This window comes from Chaetomium tenue (assembly GCF_020726465.1).
Source record: "Chaetomium tenue strain MPI-SDFR-AT-0079 chromosome Unknown F5144scaffold_1, whole genome shotgun sequence".
Taxonomy (NCBI): Eukaryota; Fungi; Ascomycota; class Sordariomycetes; order Sordariales; family Chaetomiaceae; genus Chaetomium; species Chaetomium tenue.
This window is the reverse complement of record NW_027117329.1, coordinates 5,052,638-5,073,425: the sequence shown is the minus strand read 5'-3', so window position 1 is coordinate 5,073,425 and position 20,788 is coordinate 5,052,638. Positions and strand designations below refer to the sequence as shown.

Here is a 20,788-nt window from a genome sequence, read left to right as displayed (position 1 = left end):
TGCTTGTTTGCTTGTTTGTACAGGGTGGGATCGGATGGGTGGCTTTTGTGTGTTTTTGGTTGGTTGTCTGTTCGTTATAGAGGGAGAGGGTTCAAAAAACTGTTTTGGTTTTGGGGTACCTGCCAAAGGATAGATTTGCGAGACATTGCGCACGCATGACTGCGCTTCTGGACCAGTCAGACATCATGCGATAGTTGGAATTTACACATACACATCGATGTATATCGGCATTTGGTCCTAAAAGCATATCCATGGGGTTGCAAAAAAACAGTTGGCTAAATAAACAGACGCCCGGTTTCTCGCTCCAACTCACTTATCGATTCATACACGACCCCCACCCTTCACCCCCGTCCATCGCCCCTCTCTTCTTGCCCTCATCTTCCACCCGCAATAACCTCCCCTTACCCCCGCATTCAACCAATCCGAGACCAATGCGTGGTCTACGGTTATCCAGAGTCGGTTACGCTTGCAGTTGGGGAGACCAAATGTTTGATGGGGCCCGCTTCCGATTTCTCGGAGTATCGCCCTCCTTCTCCACCGCGGTGGCTTTGCCCAAAGAGTCAAGATCGTGCCAAAGGTCGGTCTCCTATTTGTCCTTCTTCGAGGACCCGTCCTCTTGGGTGCGGCCGTACTTCTCGGCCAGGGCGTCGTACTCCCGGTGCAGACCGGCGGCCTGCTTCTTGAGGGTGGCGATGTCCTGGTCGCGCAGCTCGATCTCGCGCTTGAGGCGCGAGATCTCGCCCGCATCACCGGCCATGGCCAGCTTCTCGGCCTGCTTGGTGTTCTTCTCGGTGCCCTCGTACTGCTTCAGCTTCTCCTCCAGGCGCAGCACGTCGAGGATCATGGTGTAGGTCCGGTTGAGGATCAGCGAGAGGAAGAGGGTGAAGCCGCAGAGATACATGTTGCGCTGCGAGTAGAACTTGCGGGCCTGCACTTCGAGACGCTCGTGACCCATGATGGCTGGCCTGCTTGAGACGGTTAGCACCCGTGTCCCATCTTTGTTCTGTGCATACCGAGTGGAGGGGTAGGTATGTCGTTGTAGAGGACGTACGCAGATGCGCCTGTGTTTTCGGTGGCGGCTGCCAACTCGACTTGGACACGGTACACGCGGTTGACGCTGTCGATGAAGAGGATCAGGATGAAGACAAAGGTGATCTTCATCCAGTACTGGACCTTAGCCACGATTGGGTTCTCGGAGATGAAGCTGAAGGTGGGGGGGCAAATGGTTAGCCGCGCACAAGTCAGGAGATGGCATGGGGCCTAGGAGAGAACCTACGTGAACACCTTCCTGCGCATCGCGAAAGGCAATGGCATGATCAAGAGCATGAAGAGGCCCATCTCTCCCACAAGGAGCAGGAAGACCTAGAAGCATGCCATGGTCAGTTCAAGAGTCAATTACCAAGGTCGCATGTGATCTTGTAGCTTGACAGGGAGTGGGGGAGTAAGAGAGCGTACCAAGGTGTAGTAGAGCGTCATCTTGGCTGGTGTTTGGCAGAGCGCTTTGGTACTGCTAGGTCTCTGTGTTGTAGTTGTTGTCGTCGTTGTAGTTATTGTCGTCGTTGTAGTTGTTGTCGGTGTTTATATAGGTGCTGAATCAATTGGGAAGGACAGATTTGGATTTTAGCTAGAAAAGCAGAGAGCTGAGAGCTCTGCCGGGCGTCAGGAGCTGTGACGTGTTGTGTGTGGAAACCTGGGATGAAAGGCGGGCAGCTGCTTCCCTGCACAACAGGGGTGGGCATCAAAAACGTCATTGCCTGTGGCTGATGGCAGGCAGAAATGAGATGGTCCGTGCCTCAGAGTCATTTACATGCATGGACAAAGCATTAATGAACCCTATCCCTGACCTCTTGCCATCTTTATTTCCTTTGCGTCTACATGCCGTACTTTATCTACTTGAACCTGAGGCTAGCATTTGGTGGTGATATCAAAATGCTTTTTATTGGTCATCAAACTCAGCAATGTTCGCTTACTACCTATGCAAGGACGCAAAGTACGAAGTAGTAGTGTCCGACGGCTGAAGCGTGCTCTTTCGAGAACCAGCCAGCGAGAGACCATGGATGAACTGGACTCAAGCCATCTGTACTACCATTCAAGACCTCCCTGCAAGTTAAATGATACGTCAGGCGGCGTTTCCCGCCTGCCTTTGTCCTCTGTTTTACCGCAAAAAAGGCCGGACTCCGACCATACTCAAAGTATACGAATACTTGGGAGGCCAACTTGTCAGACCGTGAACGGAAGAAGAGGAGTCGATTGGGGTTGGAAGCAGATATGTCGTCGTGCACGACGATATCCATGTCTGAGCTGGGGAAATCTGACCAGAAAGGCACAACCCCCGCACATCTACGAATACTTTTTCCTGATGCGGTATGCAAAGAATGTCCTCCTGGCTTGGCGACGCCGCCGTCCTGCTCCGCCTTTGTGCACGTCCGGCGCCGGACCACTTATCCATCAGCCCCGGGAAAAGAGCTGTCGGACCTCGTCGGGGAAAGCGAGAGGAGACGACGGAAAAGCCCGCAAAAGGGTCATCCAGGTGTCTGAGTGGCGAAGGGTGCCGGTGGCTTGCATAGCATGAAACGTGTGTCCAGAAACCGGGCAGGATCCGGTTTGGACGGCTAACGGGACTCATCTTGCTGAACCGGCTGGCTGGGTCTGCTCCACCTTCTCTACTACCCCTCGTGTTGAGTCTAAATAAAAGACAGAGAGACGTGTTGTTTCTCGTTCCCATTCACCCTTGGAGGGGAGCCCTGTTCTGTCTCATCTCGCCGGTGTGGGGTGAAGCGGAAGCTCCTGCTTCGATCAAGCCCCGCTCATGCTTTTACGATAACTCGTATTTACTCATTTCCACATTCAGTTGCTGTTCTTTATCACAAAACCCAACCGGCAAGAACGGATCTTGATTACGCCAACTCACTCATCGCTCCTTCCCAAGCTGAGAGCAACCCACCATTGACCGACCCATTCAGCCAGCCACCTATTTCTTTCCCTTTCCGAAAGTCGTCAACCAAGCCAACTTTTAGTCAAAGAAGCGATTCAACTCGGATCAGAAAATACCCCCACCAAGCAAACAAACCAACAATCCAAGCAGACAAAATGAGACTCAACCTTGTCACCATCGTTGTCACTCTCTTGGCGGGCGACTTAGCCGCAGCCACCCCCATCGCTTGCACAGAGGTAAGCTTCCCCCTCCCCACCTTACAAAACCCCGGCCGACTTGACCCCCCCGCGGCTAACAAACTTGTCCGCAGTGGAAACGCGACCTTATCCTCAAGGGCGAACTCCCGCCGGAAGCCTGCTGCAGCTACGGGCGGTGCGTCCGTGACGTGGTCGTTGCCATGTTCTAATACGATGGGGACGACTTCCGAAACGGGAAACTTTGGCGGGTTCGGCAGACCGGCGGCTTCCATTTTTACTTCATTTCTTTTGTTCTCGGACGGCACGGCGATTTCCGGCTCTCGATTTTCACCATTGGTGGCGGCTGTGAGGGATACCGGGTTGTGGGATTAAACTAGATCGGCGGCGGTGTGTTAGGAATGTTTGTCGGGTTGCGCATGGGCATGGGATAACATCTTGTGGGGTTAGCTTGTCGGGTTTGCATTGGTCTGGGCGTCAGGGCGACGAGGTCGGCTGGGAAGCGGGCGTTACTGTGGTAGATAAGAGGATGGTTTAGTTGGTTCTTCGTGTATAAGCGAAAGGCAAGACACCACGAAGGTCCATCCCTCGGCTTCTCCATCGGCAAGCAGCCGCGTGATATGCGCTACCTATCCTTTTATATTATAATCACTTCCAGCCAGGAAAGCGTGGGGTGAACATCTCCACCAAGCTAAGAGACCCCCACCATGCGCACCCGCCGATGGGGGAGGAGACGGTGAAGATTCTGGCTGCCGATGATTGGCGCGGGTAAAAAAAATCCGTGGAGGCCGGTCAAGCACTGTCCCGGGCTCGGTCTTCCCGTTGCCGAGTCGGCGGATGTCCCCCGCGTGCGGGTGCGGGTACGAATTCGAAGCGCATCAAACATAACATAATCGCTGGAAATTCCCGCGGGCGTTGTTCGGCCTCCCGACCTTCGGTGTGGGTTGTGACGAGGATGCCACCTGACTCAAAGAGGACAATTGCAGCCTATCAACCCCCGGCGCGCGGTCCATTGAGGCCGAGGCCTGTCTTTGGTGGAACAGCCTTTCTTCCGTGCCCATCAGAGGTCGTCTTGCATTTGCGGGATCAGATATTGGGTGGAGCCCTGCGCAACAAAACACTTACCCAGGTGCCCAGTGGTGCCCCAGGTGCTACCGTTGATGCGAGCAGCCGCCGGTTAGATGGATGTATCCGGGAAACCCTGCGCATCCATGCGGAACCTGCAGATGATCGTCTCCTCGGGAAGCAGGAGAGAAGACAGCAGAGAACATACACATGTATAAGACGACGTTACCTCCCACGCTACCCCGCCTTCCTTGGATGTTCTAGAAATTAACTCGAGACCGACCACTCTTTCGTCCCGGATTCCCGCCTTCCCGCCTTCCGTCCGTCTTCCGTACGCCTTCCGTACCGTACCATAATCCTCACCCTCCCTTTATCGCTCGCTCACACCATGAACGGCACCAAGACCGTCAACGGTGCCAACGGCACCAACGGCATCAACGGTACCAATGGTACCAACGGTATCAATGGCAAGCTAAAGGCGGCCAAGGCCAACATTGGCGTCTTCACAAACCCCAAGCACGACCTGTGGATAAGCGAAGCCACGCCGACGCTGGAGAGCGTTCAGAAGGGGGAGGAACTCAAGGAGGGCCAGGTCACCATCGCCATCAGGAGCACAGGCATCTGCGGGTAAGGAACCCGAACCCCCATCCCCAAGTCCCCAACTCGACCCCAGATCCAGAACAGACCAGGCCAAAGCTGGGCCCGGCTGGGCCAGTTTTTGGTTGGTCCTGGTCAGGTGTGGGATGATGATACACACACAACACACACACACCTACATATATATGAGAGGAACAAAGCCCCCCAGCTCACACCAATCTCTGTCTTGTTCCCGTGTAGGTCGGATGTGCACTTCTGGAAGCACGGCTGCATCGGCCCCATGATCGTCGGGTGCGACCACATCCTCGGGCACGAGTCGGCGGGCGAGATCGTCGCGGTGCACCCGGGGGTGACGAGCCTCAAGGTGGGCGACCGGGTGGCGGTGGAGCCGCAGGTCATCTGCAACGCGTGCGAGCCGTGCCTGACGGGCCGGTACAACGGGTGCGAGGCCGTCGACTTCCTGTCCACCCCGCCCGTGCCGGGCCTGCTGCGCCGCTACGTCAACCACCCGGCCGTGTGGTGCCACAAGATCGGCGACATGTCGTACGAGGACGGCGCCATGCTCGAGCCCCTGTCCGTCGCCCTCGCCGGCCTGCACCGCGCCGAGGTCCGCCTGGGCGACCCCGTGCTCGTCTGCGGCGCGGGGCCCATCGGCCTCATCACCATGCTCTGCGCCAAGGCCGCGGGGGCGTGCCCGCTGGTCATCACCGATATTGACGAGGGCCGGCTGCGGTTCGCCAAGGAGATCTGCCCGGAGGTGATCACGCACAAGGTGGAGCGCATGTCGGCCGAGGAGTCGGCGCAGGCGGTGGTGGCGAGCTTCGGGGGCATCGAGCCCGCGGTGGCGCTCGAGTGCACTGGGGTGGAGAGCAGCATCGCGGCGGCCATCTGGGCGGTCAAGTTCGGCGGCAAGGTCTTCGTCATCGGCGTGGGCAAGAACGAGATCCAGATCCCCTTCATGCGCGCCAGCGTCCGCGAGGTCGACCTACAGTTCCAGTACCGCTACAGCAACACCTGGCCACGCGCCATCCGCCTCGTCCAGAACGGCGTCGTCGACCTGTCCCGCCTCGTCACCCACCGCTTCGGCCTCGAGGACGCCCTCAAGGCCTTTGACGCGGCATCGGATCCGAAGACGGGCGCCATCAAGGTGATGATTCAGAGCTTGGATTGAGAAATTAGAAGAATTATTCTGTCCCCTTTTGTTTTTAGTCTTTTTTTTTTCTCTGTTTATTTTTCTTTATCCTTTTTTGGTCTTCTTGTTACCCCCGATCTTCAGTTTACTTGCATTTCGAGACCGGCGCATAGAGAGCTAGCGTGTGTAAAGTGGAATTTGAACCGAGCTCGGCGGCACTGTTAGATAGGAATCCGAGTCAGTTGAACCCGTGGTGTGTCGAGCTTGGCAGGGATCGACTTGTAAAGGTGTTCGAAACCACCCTGTCGGCCCGCGATACAGCGTGAACAATGCCGAAAATGGCAAGTGGTCCGCTTTTATTCCACCAATTCCATGGCATTGCAGTTGACAACCAGACACAACCATCACTTCATCTAAAACGGGCTTTGACCAAGTACCGTGCCTACTTTTCAGCTTTTGATTTATATTTATTCTATCTATCTTCCCGGTAAAATTTCCGTCAACCGCCCCGTGAAACGGCACTTGCCAAATCCCGATCTTGGATAACCATCGATTCGAGTTCCATAGTCACCGCGTCGCGTTTCTCGTGGCCCCTTGGCTGTTTGCTTGATGTCGTCGGGATGCCGACTTGGCGTTGGACCAGCCGGTCGGAAAAGCAGCTTGTGTCGTAGAGATATGTTTCCAACATGCCACTACGCATGTGGGACGGGTGCGGTTCGGGCCTGAAAAGCCCCCAATCAGCTCCATGTCTCCATGCGGGATACAGTGTGCACGGGATGAAATGGCGAGGCTCACGGGAGACCAATTGGGCCCTTTCGCAATGCTTCCCCATCGGGGGTGGCGGTTGATGAGGTGACGGTTGATGAAGACATGCTCAGGCCGAGATGGGAGGCTTGAGCTAGATTTGGAGGTAGCTTGGTAAGTCGGCTTGTTTTGAGTGATACATGGTAGTCGGAGAGAAAGAAGGTATGGTAATCACGACCTTATGTGTTCTGGTCATTTTGTCTTTATATGGAAACGATCATGACTCTTCCCCGTAAGTTCATGAAATTGTGAAGTCAAATCTGTCTTGCACGACTTGCCGCCAGCGTTGTGGGAACCTCCATCAGCTCGAGTCAAGGCGTCGTGGAACTTCCCACGAACCAACAACAGAGGCGGTTGTCTTGCCAGGGGAGGAACGCCTCGCGAGGGGACCCCTCTGGCTAAAAAAGCCGAACTCGAGATGGGAGAAAGAAAAATCAAGAAAAAGAAGTATAAAAAAGGAGAGAATAGAAAAAGAGGTAAAATAAACAAAACAAAATTAATTAATTAATGAAATCGAGTGAAGTAAAAAGTAGACATTCGTCTTCCGAATGGCTTTCTTTTTGTTCCTCTCGTCAAAGGTTTCGTCGGCGCCTAGGTACACTTGATGGGCTTTTTTTTGTCCACAGGGGGCGACTTCCCATCGGCACCAAATTCCAAAAGCGGAGCCTTGTCGACGTCGTCGAAGCACAAACTACTTTTGTTCTCACGCCATAACCGCCTGACTCGGTGAATATTGTAGATGTGGTCAAAATCAAGGTCATACACGACTCAGACGGTGGTGGCTCCATCATCGAGGGAGGGGACGATGTCATCACCACCTGACTACCTAGGTACGTCCCGCTAGAGTACTAAAACCGGCGGGCCCCGGCTCGAAGCTACAATCCAGCGCTTTCCGATCTCGTCATTCACTTCTTCTCAAACTTGGCAGGCCTCTCTGGTCCGAGACGTTGGACGGCACCGAGTTTCTCCCGCCCTTGACCACAAGCACAACTTGCGGCAGTAACGACTGCAGGACGACTGCAGGACGACAAAGGTTCCGGTGGAGCCACGGAATTCTCCCCCGGGTAACATACAGCAGAAAATTCCGTCTTCGAGGATACGCCGTACTTGCGGCGATGGGTAGCTTCTACCACCACGAAGGCAGCCGTATTGGCGGCGATGGGTACCTAGCTTCTACCGCTACGGGGCAGACGTACTGGCGGCGATTGGTAGGCTTTACCGCTACGAAGCAGCCGTACTGGTGGCGATCAAGTCCCAAGCACAACCCAAAGGTGCTTCCTTGGCTTGCGGCTGTTGAGAGGCCAGAAGGGTCGCCGTTTGTCTCTGACGGATCTTGCCAGGAACTCTTTTTCTCCTGCGACGATACATCATCTACTGGCACAAGCCACTCAGAGCGAATAAACCTCCAGAACGAGCACACCACAAACGTGACTCACGGCCTTGGTCTTCAGCTCACCGAGTTCGGCAAAATCGACCCTCCAACCTGCTGTTCAACGGCAAATGAGCCCGACGGTATCGACAACCAGAGCAGCCTCTCGTCTACCTCAGACTACCTCGATGAGGGCAATATAGCTAGCATCGGTTCATATGCTGTAGAGAAGCTATTTGGACCCGGCATTGAAGCCGCACTCCATCGGCAGCAGCTTGAGGAAGCCGTCGAGAATTTTGTTGAGGAATTGGTTGCCCTTAAGCTCAAGACAGAGGGCACTAGTCCGCATCTCACCTCTAGTAGCACAGGGACTCAGGGAGTTGGGTCCTTTGGGTCCAGTTCTGGAGATTCGTCCTTGAAAAGAAAGGCCAGCGGCGGCGGTGGCGGCGGTTCACGATCCCGACGCCCAAGGAAGGTGACGATGATGGGGACGATGGGGACAATGGAGATGCTAGTCGCCGTAATAGTGGTGGAGACGGGCCGCCTGGGAATAGCAAGTCACCGGACCCGGAGAAGAGCCTCACGTTGGAGTTTATGTGCCCTTACCGACTGAAGGACCCGATTCGATTCAACGTTAGGGAGTGGTACGACTGCGCCACCAAGGTCTACATTTGCGAAGGGTCAGGGTCAAAACGAAACGAGCTTAATGAGCTACGGTATGTCTCGCTCTGCTTATCTATCACTTGCCTTCCTCGCCAACGCGCCACTCGTATCTGACAAGTCTTTTAGGCGCCACATCAAACAACGGCACTCTGGCCCTGGAATCTTGTCACCTCACTACTGCTCGACATGCAAGGAAGAGTTTCCGAGCCCGACCCTCCTTGATGAGCACGCCAAACAGGGTGCCTGTGTCTACAGAGAGCTCCCATCCAGCAACGACCCACTGGATGGGCTAAGCCCAGAGGCAGAACGGACATTGAGGAGCAAGCAGGGCCGCCAGGGGGATAGCGCCCTTTGCCAATATAAAAAAAATTCTGCCAAATTACCCTAGGCGATACCTCCGAGGTCCCCAGTCCCGGTAAACTTCCACGGCGCCGCTTCGAGGACAGTGAATGGAGCTGACATGGGTCTTATGTTAGGGTACCTCCCCGTCATCGAACATTTTGAACTACACAACTGTCACATGAAGTGTTTGCCCCAGCTGCGGGGCGCCTTTCTTCGCAAGTTTCCCTCCCAACTCGAATCAATCGTCGAATCCCTCTTGGAGACCATAGAAATACATACCGTCGATGTACTAGGTCAATGTAACAACGCGGCTCCCAAGACAGCAGAGCCTCACAAACGACGAAAAGCCGGTGCAAAAAAAACTGCTGATACCAGCCATGTTCCCGATAGACAACATGCGGCATCTATGGCGATACGGCCCTCACCAGTCACCGAGCAAATGCGAGCTGCCCCCAGGCCAGTGACACACCAAGGCAGCAACCTTTCAAGGGACCTGAGTGTACCAGAACCCGGGCCCCCACCACCTGATCCGAACCTCCACCTCGACCCCGCCACTCCAGCTTGCCCGAATATGGCGGCAACGCTCAACATGTGGCCAGATGAAGGCACGGAAACCAGCTACCACACGTGTGATGCACTGGGTGACTTTGATGCTCTTATAGCAGCTGATGGAATGTCACAGGATCCTGTCCCAGGGGCTGGAAAAGAACCTGCTGATCACCCGCCGATGATGTTCGGCACGGGCTTTGAGGATATACTGAGCTTGAAATGATAGAGCATGGATTAATTACCTATAGATAATGTCAGTTTGAACACAGACAACCCGCCCACTCTCGATTGCGTGAATCGTCAATATATGCAAGTCGTGATGTGATGGTGTCGTATCATTCTCTGGTCAAAAAAACCCGAACTTCAAGTGTAAGTGCCGCCGAAAACTTCGACTCGAGGAATGAAAAGAAAGCCATTCGGAATCCCAAAGTCGACTTTCTATTTGACCCGGTTTCTTTTATTTCATTTATTTGCTCGGTTTTCTTTATCTCCTCTTTTTTCTTGATTTTCTTTATTATTTATCTTTTCTTGATTCCTTTGCTCGCCTTTCGACTTTGGCTTTTTTTGGCCAGAGAATGCATGTGTTAGTAGAAGGGTTAGGGTTTGGTATTAACGTTAAGTTGATTGTAGCTCCCGTTAGGAATGGGTAACGGGCTTAGAGGTGTGACAAACGGGTTCATTTCTTCAACATTATCATTTGCATAGATAGGTATTAGAGGTATTCATTGAGGTGAGGAATTCAGTGGTGTTGTTGGAGTCTCTGACAGGGCACCCGGCGGCTGACGGGAACTATTTTAGGTACCCTAGGGAAGCCCAGCTCCATCGAGCTTTGCCCACAGCTCTCAGTTAGGCTCTCTGATTGGCCGCCTTCTTGCCGAGAAACCTAGCAAGCAGCCAACGCCTTTCGGATCTTGGGTTGTCCAATTTTTCTCGATCTCCGGCCCATCCCGTCCCCCGTCCCAACGTGCGCGATATCGTTCTTTTCGCCGAACCCAGCTCCCACCCACGGCCGCCATCCGTTAATTGCTCCTCGGCTGTGCCAAATCCTCGATTCTCCGCTCCGCCCTCCGGAATTCGCAGCTGCGAGCCGAAATTAAGACGGCCTTTCCCCTCACCCAAAGAGCCCGACTCCAAAAGCTTCGAAACCCAACACACACCCACACCCACACACACATACACACACAAAATGTCCTTTGCCCTGGTCATGAGGCGATCGGGCCTCACGGTGGGCCGCACCATGGCTCGTTTCGAGTCGACCGCCAACACAACAACACAAAAGGCCGCCGAGTCGGCCAAGCAGGCCGCCGCGCAGGCCTCCGCAGCCGCCTCCAAGGCGACGCAGGGCCTGTCGCGTGTCGCTTCCTCCGCCGGTCCGGCCATCGCCAACGCCGCCAAGGGTGTGTCGGGTGCGCTGGGCCGCGTCGGCGGCCGCACCGGTCGTCTGGTGGCCTTCGTTGAGAGTAAGGACTCACCCCACACCCCACCCCCAGCCAACAACAAACACCACACCATACAGCAGCAGCGACACGATCTACAACACACCACCAACGCACAACACCACCCACAACCCGGTCCCTCCTCCTACCGCTGTCCGCCATCCATTTGCTGCGCGCCGTGGGGGGTGTCTATTAGGTGCCCAGGCGGGCGCTACTTGCGAGTGACGGCGCGACGTGTGGGATGGTGGGATGAGGGGATGGGGGGGGGGGGGGCTGGGAACGTGCTGCTGGGCCCCCCGTGTGGTGGTGGTGGTGGATTGTTTTTTGGTTTCGTGGTTCCAATGGCTAACCGTTGCTTTTCTTGCCACTCGCGCACAGGCCAGACTCCCCTCGTCGTCTACTACTCCAAGGTCGGCCTTGAGATGGCCAAGCTCGTTGTCAAGGGCCAGAACATGTCCCCACCGTAAGCCCCCCCCCCCCCCCCTTCCCCCCCTCCTTTCCTCGTCACATCCGAAGGGGTGCATCGTGGGACGGGCGGTCTGGTTTGCCAGTCTGTCTGCGTGTGTCTGTTTGTTTGTTTTGGTGGCCAGTCTCCTGTCTGTCGAGAGCGTTCGTTGCTGACGTGTTTGTTTCCCGACCTCCCCACAGTTCCGTTTCGACTTTCCAGACATACTTCCAAAACCTATGGAAACAGCTCCAGAACCCTAGCACCTTCATTTCGGGCCTCGCGCAGTCGGTCAACCCCCAGCAGGCCCGCAACCTCTCGAGGACACAAGTGGCCGCTGGCGGCGTGCTGCTGGCCGAGTGCCTCGGCTTCTTCACCGTCGGCGAGATGATCGGCAGGTTCAAGTTGATTGGCTACCACGGCGAGAACCCCGCCGCTCACCACTGAGCTAGCTAGCTAGCTAGCTTGGCTGGTGTCGGATAGGGACGGGGATGGAGAGGGGGGGGTGTTGGATTAGAGCCGCGCTTTGCCTGGGCCACCACTGTTTTTACCCGGTCGCTGGCAAGCCGGGGAGGCGCGAGGGAGGCATTTGAGGAAGAAGAGGGATTCTGTGCTGTCGTTTTTACCTTACGGAGGGAATAGACTTGGTGGCGTATCGGGGGAGTGCTCGTTGATGCTAGATGCGCGGGCACATTCGGGTACTATTACACCTGGCTCCGCAATGGGAGCGCCGCCTGGCCACGCGCCTGGAACGACCCGTCTAGGCCAAGGGGGAGCTCCCGATGGGTAAGGGTTTCAACATTCCTTCACCTTGGCTAGGTGAGGGTAAGGTGTGGGGGTTGTCTCATACGGGAGGGGGAGAACGGGGGTGGGGGCGTGGGAGGGTGAAGCCAAAAAGGGGGCTGAAAGGTACCTCACCCCCCCCTCCCCCCCCTCCTTTCCATTTTCCCACCTCCCTTGTATGTACACCTAATTTTGTCTCCTGTCTGCGGCAGCCAAGGGGGAAAGCCTTGCGCCTTTTTCATTTGTTCGTCCTGTACCACCGAAGTCTATTGCATCAAGCCAATCAAAACCAAATTACCCGATCCCTCCCTCCGTCCCCCGTTTCTTGCCAATCATGACTGCCTTGCCGTCACATCAACGCCGGGCCGGTGGGTGGCCCTCTCTTGTGAGACATCGCCAGCCTCTGACCATCTAGCTAGCTTCTTGTGCTGTTTTTCTCGGACAGCACAGCAGACTAGACTGAGCTTTAGGATACCCTTGCCGGGGGCGTGGGCCAGCTCACTCATGCCTAGTCGGTGTCGCTGTGTCTGCCCCCCCCGACCAACCGGGTGAAATGAGTGGTTTCAGTGTCAGCCTTGGTCCGGAACTCCGGGGCGGCATGTCAGCATTCGGCGGCCACTGTCATGCAAGAGACAGGGGGACAAGGGACAGGGCTCGGTTGGTGTGACTTGTGGGTGTGTGTGGATGTGTGGCTTTTCCAGATCGATGGCAGGACGCGACCTGGCTTGCTTGACTTGGGGGGAGTGGGTGCTGGTGTGGGTGTTGGTGCCGGTAGATTTGGGAGGACGGTAAAGGCAGGCGGGCTGTCCCGGGTAGCTTTACCGGTGGGTGTTTGTTTGGTTAGTCGTTTTCCCCGATTTCCGTTTGCCCTGATGGCTGGCGAGCGGATGGAGGGATAGAGAGAGAGAAACACCATCAAGTAACATCCCTCTCCTTCTTCTTCTTTCACATTTTCCTACCTTCCTCTTTTCCCGCATGCACCACGGTGCGCGTGGGCTTGGCCACTTACAAAGCCATCCTTTGGTCTTGTCGCGCTGCATGATCGTGTCCTGCCCACTGGCCAGCTGTCCCCCCCCTTTTTTGCCTTTTCCTTCCCTCCCTTTTCCCCCATATCGATCAAGGTCGTATTCTGCAGCTGGAGATGCAGATGCAGTTGGACCGACCTTGCAGATCTCGCTTTACCCTTTTGGGCCGGCCCGCCTCACAGGCCGGTCTCTCTTTTCACTCTGCTGCTGGCCGCGAGGTTGCAGTAGCCGGCCGGCCGCTTCATCATGTGTCTTGCGTGTGGTGTGCTTTGATCGGACGGGCATTATGCCGTGCAGCTGGTTGTCCCCCATCCCTCCCCCCAGGCGGTGCGCTGTTTCCACGGTGATACCCTACCGGGCGGACGCCTGTTGTCCTCGGGGGTGGTGATGCCGTCGTGCAGGCGTTGGCTCGCCTCGCTTTTTCTTGAGCTAGTTTGCGTCCAATGGTTCGTGTCGTGTCTGACTTTGGCATGAAGGCGGGGAGGATCACAAGCAGTACAACGCATGGCCAGCCCCTGGAAAGATTGACCGGTTCTGCCTTGGCGGAGTCAGTTCGTCGAGGACAAGGTTGGTTGGCATATGACTGGGGGAGCTTGGGACGAAAGGGCTACCGAAAGCGGCTCGATATACTTTGAGGTACTCGGCAGGTGGCATCCGGCTGCAGTGCTTCCATGTCCTCCCATTCGGTGGAGCTATCGTCGTCATCGATCATTGCGATGGGTGGACAGACATTTGGAGACTAGCTGGTTAGCTTGTGATTTCAGCTGGTCCGCTGCGCGGCTTCCGCAGCAATAGCGTCCCATTATCCATGTGTTCGTCAACTATTCCCTCCATATCCCCTCCACCGTCTGTGTCTCCCCGTCGATCGACATCAAATTTAGAAAAATCGAAAAATCGGTCACATGCTATGTGTTTGGGGGGGGGGGGGAGGGGGGGGCAACCGTGGAGCCTAGTTCCATTTTGTCCAACTCAAGCAGGTTTCCTAACGGTTTCGCTCGAGGTTCCAGAGGAAATATCATCGACAGAAGGGGAAGTAACAAAAAGAACCCACTTTATTAGAACCGGAAAAGGGGGTGGGGTGGGGTGGGGGGCCGGTGCAGTTGAATCAGGACAAGGCGGCTTGGGGAAGCAAGTTGAGAAACGACGACTTTTATTGACCACCAAAATAGCTGACCTAGGCTGGCCTACAGCGAACATCATGTGGGGGCCGCTCGATATCCAAAGCGGCATGTGCCTATACATCATATACAGGAAAGCGGGGTTGAAATGAGGAACCAACAGAGTATTCAGCATCTCAGCGGTTGGGTTGCTTCGTGAATGGGGACGAACGGGTAGACCATCCGGGTAGACCATCCGGATGCAAGACGGAACTGCACGACCCAAGATTGCCAGAGACTGCTGACCACCATCAACTCCCACCTCCTCCACCAACCGAGGCCGCGGCTGGGTTCCTCGTTCCGCCTGGGGGGGGCTATCGTGACGAGCAGAAGGCCGTGTGAGCTCAAAGAATTGCAAAAAGCCAGGGGCTGGCGTGTTCAGGGCGTATCTGGAACAGTTGGCGGCAATGAGTCTGCCCCGGCCCCTCAAGGGTTTCGTCGTGGTAAGAGTGACAGTGCGAGATTGATATGCAATGTTTCAACCCGCATCCTGGCGCTTGCCAACAGCAGCGGGGTTCTGGGCAGCTCTGATGCGGGCCGATAACATGAGAAGTTCCGGTGGCATTGAGCGTGGTTGATCTGTCGCCGTTCGCACCGTTCTCGCGCTGAACCGAACAACTCCCTAACTGTGGTTCCCTGCTTCCGACCCAAGCACGCTGAAAGGGGCCCAAAATGGTCGATTTCGTGTCACCTGAGCGTAACCCGCAGGTTCAGCGGGGCGCAATATGGGCGGCGGCATAGCCAGTTATCGTCAGCTGGTTTCCCCATAAAATGCGGTGCGTCCTTTCAACATCATAGGCATGACTTGAACTTGAGTGGCTGATTTGGACCTCGAAAGTTGAAATTGATGTTTAAATTCGACGGGGTCGTGGTTTGGACAAGTGTGTTCCAGGAGGCAACCGTTGAGTTATCAGCCGCAGGGTGGCCTGCCCTGCCGGTTGTGGATAGGCCTCGTCAATAAGCCAGCAAATAGGGAGATTGTAGAAACGGAAGTCCAATCATTCGCCAGCGAACCAGGCCTGGCATCATGTCGGATGTATATACATACAACCGGACCCTTCCGGAGATGGCCGTGTTCGAGTCGGTAGCCCAACCATCGGCTTGGGTTCTGCGTGCCGTAATCTCGCGCTAAGCCAGCCGAGGGCAGCAAAGGACGAGCTAGATTCACCGTGGCTTTCTGGCTGTGAAAATATGCCTGGGACCGGTTAGCGTGGTTCGCCCTCCTGCCGCTTACTTTGGTGCGGGGGGGGGCATGTGTGGTGTGCTGTGGTGTGACTGACAATGTGCAGTATGCGCGCACACTGTTGCTGTAAACTTCACCCCTGGCTTTTTCAGCCAGCTCGTCCACCTCGGCCGGGGTCCGACCATGGCCTCGACACAAGGGTGCCAAGCTGAGTGGCTGAAAGGCTTGTCGCACCCCGAGGTTAAACCAGCGGCCGAGTTCTCTGTTGTGTACCTCGGTAGGCCAACCATTCAAAGGTAGCTGGATTACCTCTTCCTTGATCTCGTCGAAGCCGACGTCTGCTAGTCGCTGCTTCGTGAGGTTGCTGTCTAAGCGTATCGGGCGGCCGAAGCTATCTAGGGCATCCATAAGCTCGTTCGCCCACTGCACAACGAAGCCGTCTCGGCGCAAGGAACCGTCATCGCTACGGGGGGTCCAGTCGATCTCGACCTGCTCGAAGTAACCGTAGTATGGTTTGAGGTGCCTTGAGGTTGTCAACAACGCACATTCTCCTTCTGAATTAAGGGCCTCACCTGTAAATCTCGGCGTATACGCGTGGCCAATTACTGATACTGCCGTTGAGAGCGCGCATATGAATGAGGTCCCAGGAGCCCGGCTCCAAATCCTGCCACCTGTCCTCGATATCTTTCTGAAGAAAACGCATGTTGGCAGGGATGCTAAAGACGTGTCAGCACGCTGGCCTAGAGGGAAGGTGGTGTAACGGACAATTCCGGTTGAATGTAGTTCAGGTCAACGCCCACATGAATTCCGCCGGGGTATTTACTTCTCGGCAAGATGACGTTAGCGAGTTATGCGAACGGAGAGCGCGCAAGAATAAACTCACTCGGCCATGTCGATGCCCCAGATACCTGTCCCGCAACCCAGGTCCAGAACACGAGGAGTTTCCTGGTTGTGGAGGGGAGCGCTATGACTCGCATCTCGGCGCGCGACCAGAAAGACTTTGTGGAAAACGTCTAGTCTCTCCAACTCGGTCTTGCACTAAGAGTCAGCCCTGCCATACGAAAGGAGGAGATGAAGAATGCGGGCTCACTTCGTCGATGGGAAACATGTACTTCCCCTTTTTGAAGGTGCCATACCACCGGCCGTTCTCGGCATATACCTCTTGGTATGTCCTGTTTGGTGGCACTCCATTGGGGCTGCACGATTGTGGTCACGGTCAGCTCCATGTTGCGGGTTTTGCGGTTTTGCGACGAAACCAAGCTTACATGTGGCCCCTGAAAGGCTGGGAATCCATTGCCATGGCTGGACCGGTGGTAGACACACGCGCACTTTTGAGAGATGGCTCATGGACAACGGCTAAGGGTTGTTTGGCCGAGGCAACTGCATAAGCTGATGTTAGGCTTCAGGTCACCGGCAGTCGATATTATCTAATGGGCGTAACCTGAAAGTTGATAGTGGACAGTGTGCTTGGGGAAAAGGGAATGGTGGTAAAACAGCAAAAGGGGCTTGACGCGCAAAGTCGAAAGAAGCTCTTGCCCTCGAGAACATGAATGAGACAGATACTGGCAGTGGATGGAGAAAAGAAAAGAAAAGAAAAGAAAAGAAAAACTTGAGACGGAAGGAAGGAAGGGACGTGAGAAGGAAGAAAACAGCCTGACTCGAGCCGAGCCCGGATGAAAAGGAAGAAAAGACCAAGAAATGGATTCAAAACATAGCAATTGCTCACCTTCCTTGACTTTGAGCTCGTGACGCTGCGATGGGGGATTGGCCAAAAACATACGCGGCCGGCATTCGACGTGGCCGCAAAGTGGCCAGCCCTCGCGTTATATGATAAGCAGAACGCGGTTGGAGTTGAAATTGCGGTCGATGTGGTCGATGTGGGTGACCATGGGCCAACAACGCCCTGCTTTCGGTTGTGCTGTTTGTGGACCGGGAAAGGAAGTGGCAGGGGCGCCTTTAAAATCCTCGACGTCGCAACGATGCAGAGCCAGGGGTGAACCGGCAGGGAAAATCAGCGTTACCGTTATACGTACGGGGTGAGAGTAGGCATGTATGTAATGTAATTGTATCTGGGTCACGCCCTATGTTATGTACCTGCAGTGAGGTAGGGGATGGTTCTTTGATGAGGGCAAGGTATGACGAGGGAGGCATGGGATAGGAAGGCGCGGGCTCTTCCGCGATGGTGCGAGCCTGAGGCGCGTACTGTCGACTCTTTGACCGGTGTGGTTCAAAGAATGGACATGGGCGCCTACACAGTGGAGCGATCATTACCCGCCCATCCAGAACCAGGCCGTCCCAGTTTTGGTGTGAAACCCAGGGTTCAGGGTTCGGCGGGATTCGCGCAGCAGAAGAAGGTGCGGGAGGCTGTGTGGGGTTCCCGCAACATCCCGAACGAGAGAGGTTGGTTGGGGGAAAGGAGCTGCGCCCGAAACTCGCAGAGCCGAGAGAATTACGAATTACGAATACCGTGTATGGAAACAGCTCGCATCGTAGCCTGTAGCTCAATGCAGTGTGGGAGTGGTGGACTGGAAATCCGGGGATGTACCTATTGTAAAAGAAGAAAAATTGGGAAGGTGAAAACAAGCTGGAACCTCGACAGGTGTCTGTCAGGAGTGATTGCCGGCTTTCCATCCTGTTCCCCTCAAGCTGTCCCAATGGCCTGGGTGCGTTGCCAACAGGGCCCCGTCGCAGGGCTTTTCCGCCCTACGTTAGGTAGTTCCCGCTCCCGCTCCCGTATCCGGCGTTGGCACAGTACGGTACCAACCTGGAAGGTACTGTCCATGCCAACCCAAACCCCGGCGCAACATCGTCCGCTAACCACAGCGCGCGATCCCAGCTGCTTCAGCCTGGCAACTTGAAACACCGTTACCAGGGCGCCATACCAAATGATCCTGCGTGGCGCGTTTGTGGGCAAGTTCATGCTCGGTCGAACACACTTTGCAGTGGAATTGGGGGCCAATTCAGCGTTTCGGGCGGCAATTTGCGAGACGGATTTCCCGGACCTGCCCTGGCGAACGAACCACCGAAATCGATGTTCAATCATTGCCCGCACTGTCAGAGACGCAGGCCCCTCTCATAAGGAGTTGGAGTGTGGGGCACCATCCAATCTTCTGAGGTCCGTACAGATCGCACAGTGCCATTCAGCTGCGTTGGGATGGGGGACGCATGCGGCCGATGGTATCCCATGCCTCTCTTCGCTGACATACGCTGTCCTCCGGAGGCTCCTTCCACTTTCTTGTCTAGCGTCCCTTGACGAGCGACAACGAATCGTCCAAAGATCAGCCAATTTCGCCCAGAAGGACGGCCCAGTCTTGTCGCAAGGGTTTCCATGCACACAGTCGGCTGCACTGGCTGGTGACCAATCCGTGACAGCTACCTGAACAGAGCTGAACATCGGCTCCAAGTTGTCGGGACAGAATGTCGAACACTACAAAACCGAGGGCCCAATCATGGGGCGATGCGTCCTGGAAATGAATGGCACCTCCTGCTGACGGAGCTAATGCTCAACACTGCTCACCGCTGCTTGTGATACAACCTGACCCTTTAACGGCACTCTGGATCCCTCTCTCGGTACTTCGTATCTTATTACCTACCAGGTACCTTACTTCATCGTTGTTACGATCCGTATAATTTCACCGGGGCTTGGTCCGACCAAGGAGGCGGGGAAGGAAGGACCCCTCAGCCCGAAATTATTCGAAAATACTGAACCGCTAAAGTGGGTCCATCTATCCCACTTCACTCGTTCTGGAAGGCACGCGACGGGAAGTCCAGCTGCAGTCTCGAGGCCAAAGAGCATGAATTTAAAAGCTGTTGTGCGTTAGCGTCCCATGTGACTGCCTTTCCTCCCACCAGTCTCCCTGCTTTTTGCCCGCCACTTCGGCGCGGGCAACCTGCGAAGTCGACAATCAAAAAAATTGCATCCTGACAAACACCGGCTTCACGAATATCCCACCCGAGGTCTAGGCCTCTAGCGCCAACAGCAAGCAACTAACTGCCATGACTATCCCTGGGATGGCGAGAGGAGCAGGGACGGCACGGCAAAGCGCATTCCACACGCCAATCGTGAAGCAGCTTTGCAAACTATCAAGGGAAGCCTCCTACACGGCTTACACTGCAGCGGCAAACAAACTCCATCATACGACTTGACCCGACTCGCTGGACGAATCCGGTTTCTCTTTTGTTTCAACCGAGAAGTGTTCGTCTGGACTCGCTCGGCTCGCTAACCCAAGGATCAAGATCCCAGTGTGGAAACCCCCTCCAAACTCACCTATTCTTCTTCCGGTCGCCAAGCCATCGATCCTTTGAACCCCAGCTGCTCGTCATTCGTCAGACCTTGGACCCGACAAGCTGGGACGCCCCGCTTTCGGTCTCACCAGCACCAACAGACGAACACCCTCAGCTTGACCTTGCCTGACTCGGAGCGAGGCACAGGATGACGGAACAAGACCGCGTCACATGTACAAAATTCCTCCCCCCATCGAGAGATCTCCCGAAGCCGCCGCCGCTTGACGAACGCGGCGTAGTTCACGCAGTAGCTTTGCCCGTTGGTCCGTTGGATGCTTTGTGCTGCGAGATCGATCCAGTCAGACGGCTCGAATCGAGATGAGAGCCCACCTCTCGATGGTCCGAGGGCCCTGAACAGCTGGCCCTGGATCGGCCAAGCAAACTTGCTCCGGAGGCATTCGTCCCGAACCTCCTGCGCCGCCCTCCTGCCAAGCAAGGTCTACCTTTGCCCCCAACATGCGCTTGCGGGCATCGTTGGTCGGGTTTGACCGCTACTTCGTGCGACAGTAGCGGGATGATGGGAATCTGACTCTGTCGAGAAGTTACACAATATCCATGCGGAACCGCGGCGGGGGGCGCACAGTCCCTACTTTGACCGAGCCCGATGCGTCTATCGACAGCCAGCCGCCCTTCGCGAGTGTGATTGGGCAACTAGCGCCTTGGACGGATGCGAAAAGTCGAGCAAACGCAGTCTCCCGTCGTCCGATTCGTTATACATTGACAAAGCGCATTCTGTTGTTTATCGTGCCGACTCTCGGGGGCTTCTTGGGCTGCAGTTTGTGCTCTGTGAACAGCCTCCGCAACCTTTGCCCATTCTACTCCCTA

The 20,788-nt window shown here is 55.5% G+C and overlaps 7 protein-coding genes across 7 annotated transcripts; 5 read left to right on the top strand and 2 right to left on the bottom strand.

Annotated features, from left to right (window-relative positions):
* Nucleotides 1-372: 372 nt before the first annotated feature.
* Nucleotides 373-1,725, bottom strand: F5144DRAFT_67728 (B-cell receptor-associated protein 31-like-domain-containing protein). Its single transcript, XM_066793325.1, has 4 exons — nucleotides 1,456-1,725; nucleotides 1,277-1,362; nucleotides 1,052-1,204; nucleotides 373-968 (listed from the first exon to the last, which is right to left on the bottom strand). The coding sequence occupies exons 1-4, from the start codon at nucleotides 1,474-1,476 to the stop codon at nucleotides 587-589; spliced, it is 642 nt and encodes a 213-aa protein (XP_066649226.1). The 5' UTR covers nucleotides 1,477-1,725; the 3' UTR covers nucleotides 373-586.
* A 1,365-nt stretch (nucleotides 1,726-3,090) lies between these two features.
* Nucleotides 3,091-3,341, top strand: F5144DRAFT_598347 (uncharacterized protein; the record flags this gene model as incomplete). The annotated part of the gene is made up of 2 exons (XM_066790935.1): nucleotides 3,091-3,171; nucleotides 3,246-3,341. 2 exons carry the CDS (start codon nucleotides 3,091-3,093, stop codon nucleotides 3,339-3,341), a joined length of 177 nt encoding a protein of 58 aa, XP_066649225.1.
* A 1,241-nt stretch (nucleotides 3,342-4,582) lies between these two features.
* Nucleotides 4,583-5,962, top strand: F5144DRAFT_479999 (chaperonin 10-like protein; the record flags this gene model as incomplete). Its single annotated transcript, XM_066785204.1, has 2 exons — nucleotides 4,583-4,821; nucleotides 5,032-5,962. The coding sequence occupies 2 exons, from the start codon at nucleotides 4,583-4,585 to the stop codon at nucleotides 5,960-5,962; spliced, it is 1,170 nt and encodes a 389-aa protein (XP_066649224.1).
* Nucleotides 5,963-7,684: 1,722 nt separating this feature from the next.
* F5144DRAFT_608788 (uncharacterized protein) lies at nucleotides 7,685-9,218 on the top strand (the record flags this gene model as incomplete). Its single annotated transcript, XM_066791605.1, has 4 exons — nucleotides 7,685-8,437; nucleotides 8,473-8,812; nucleotides 8,886-8,998; nucleotides 9,148-9,218. Exons 1-4 carry the CDS (start codon nucleotides 7,843-7,845, stop codon nucleotides 9,216-9,218), a joined length of 1,119 nt encoding a protein of 372 aa, XP_066649223.1. The 5' UTR covers nucleotides 7,685-7,842.
* Nucleotides 9,189-9,995, top strand: F5144DRAFT_557841 (uncharacterized protein; the record flags this gene model as incomplete). Its single annotated transcript, XM_066788047.1, has 1 exon — nucleotides 9,189-9,995. A coding segment is annotated over exon 1 (649 nt), but the record flags the coding sequence as incomplete, so codon positions are not given.
* Nucleotides 9,996-10,355: 360 nt separating this feature from the next.
* Nucleotides 10,356-12,146, top strand: F5144DRAFT_67462 (mitochondrial ATP synthase g subunit-domain-containing protein). Its single transcript, XM_066793324.1, has 3 exons — nucleotides 10,356-11,110; nucleotides 11,465-11,549; nucleotides 11,735-12,146. The coding sequence occupies exons 1-3, from the start codon at nucleotides 10,837-10,839 to the stop codon at nucleotides 11,976-11,978; spliced, it is 603 nt and encodes a 200-aa protein (XP_066649221.1). The 5' UTR covers nucleotides 10,356-10,836; the 3' UTR covers nucleotides 11,979-12,146.
* A 3,514-nt stretch (nucleotides 12,147-15,660) lies between these two features.
* On the bottom strand, nucleotides 15,661-16,979 carry F5144DRAFT_589281 (S-adenosyl-L-methionine-dependent methyltransferase; the record flags this gene model as incomplete). The annotated part of the gene is made up of 7 exons (XM_066790022.1): nucleotides 15,661-15,691; nucleotides 15,777-16,202; nucleotides 16,252-16,395; nucleotides 16,445-16,501; nucleotides 16,563-16,711; nucleotides 16,770-16,875; nucleotides 16,945-16,979. The coding sequence occupies 7 exons, from the start codon at nucleotides 16,977-16,979 to the stop codon at nucleotides 15,661-15,663; spliced, it is 948 nt and encodes a 315-aa protein (XP_066649220.1).
* Nucleotides 16,980-20,788: the final 3,809 nt, after the last annotated feature.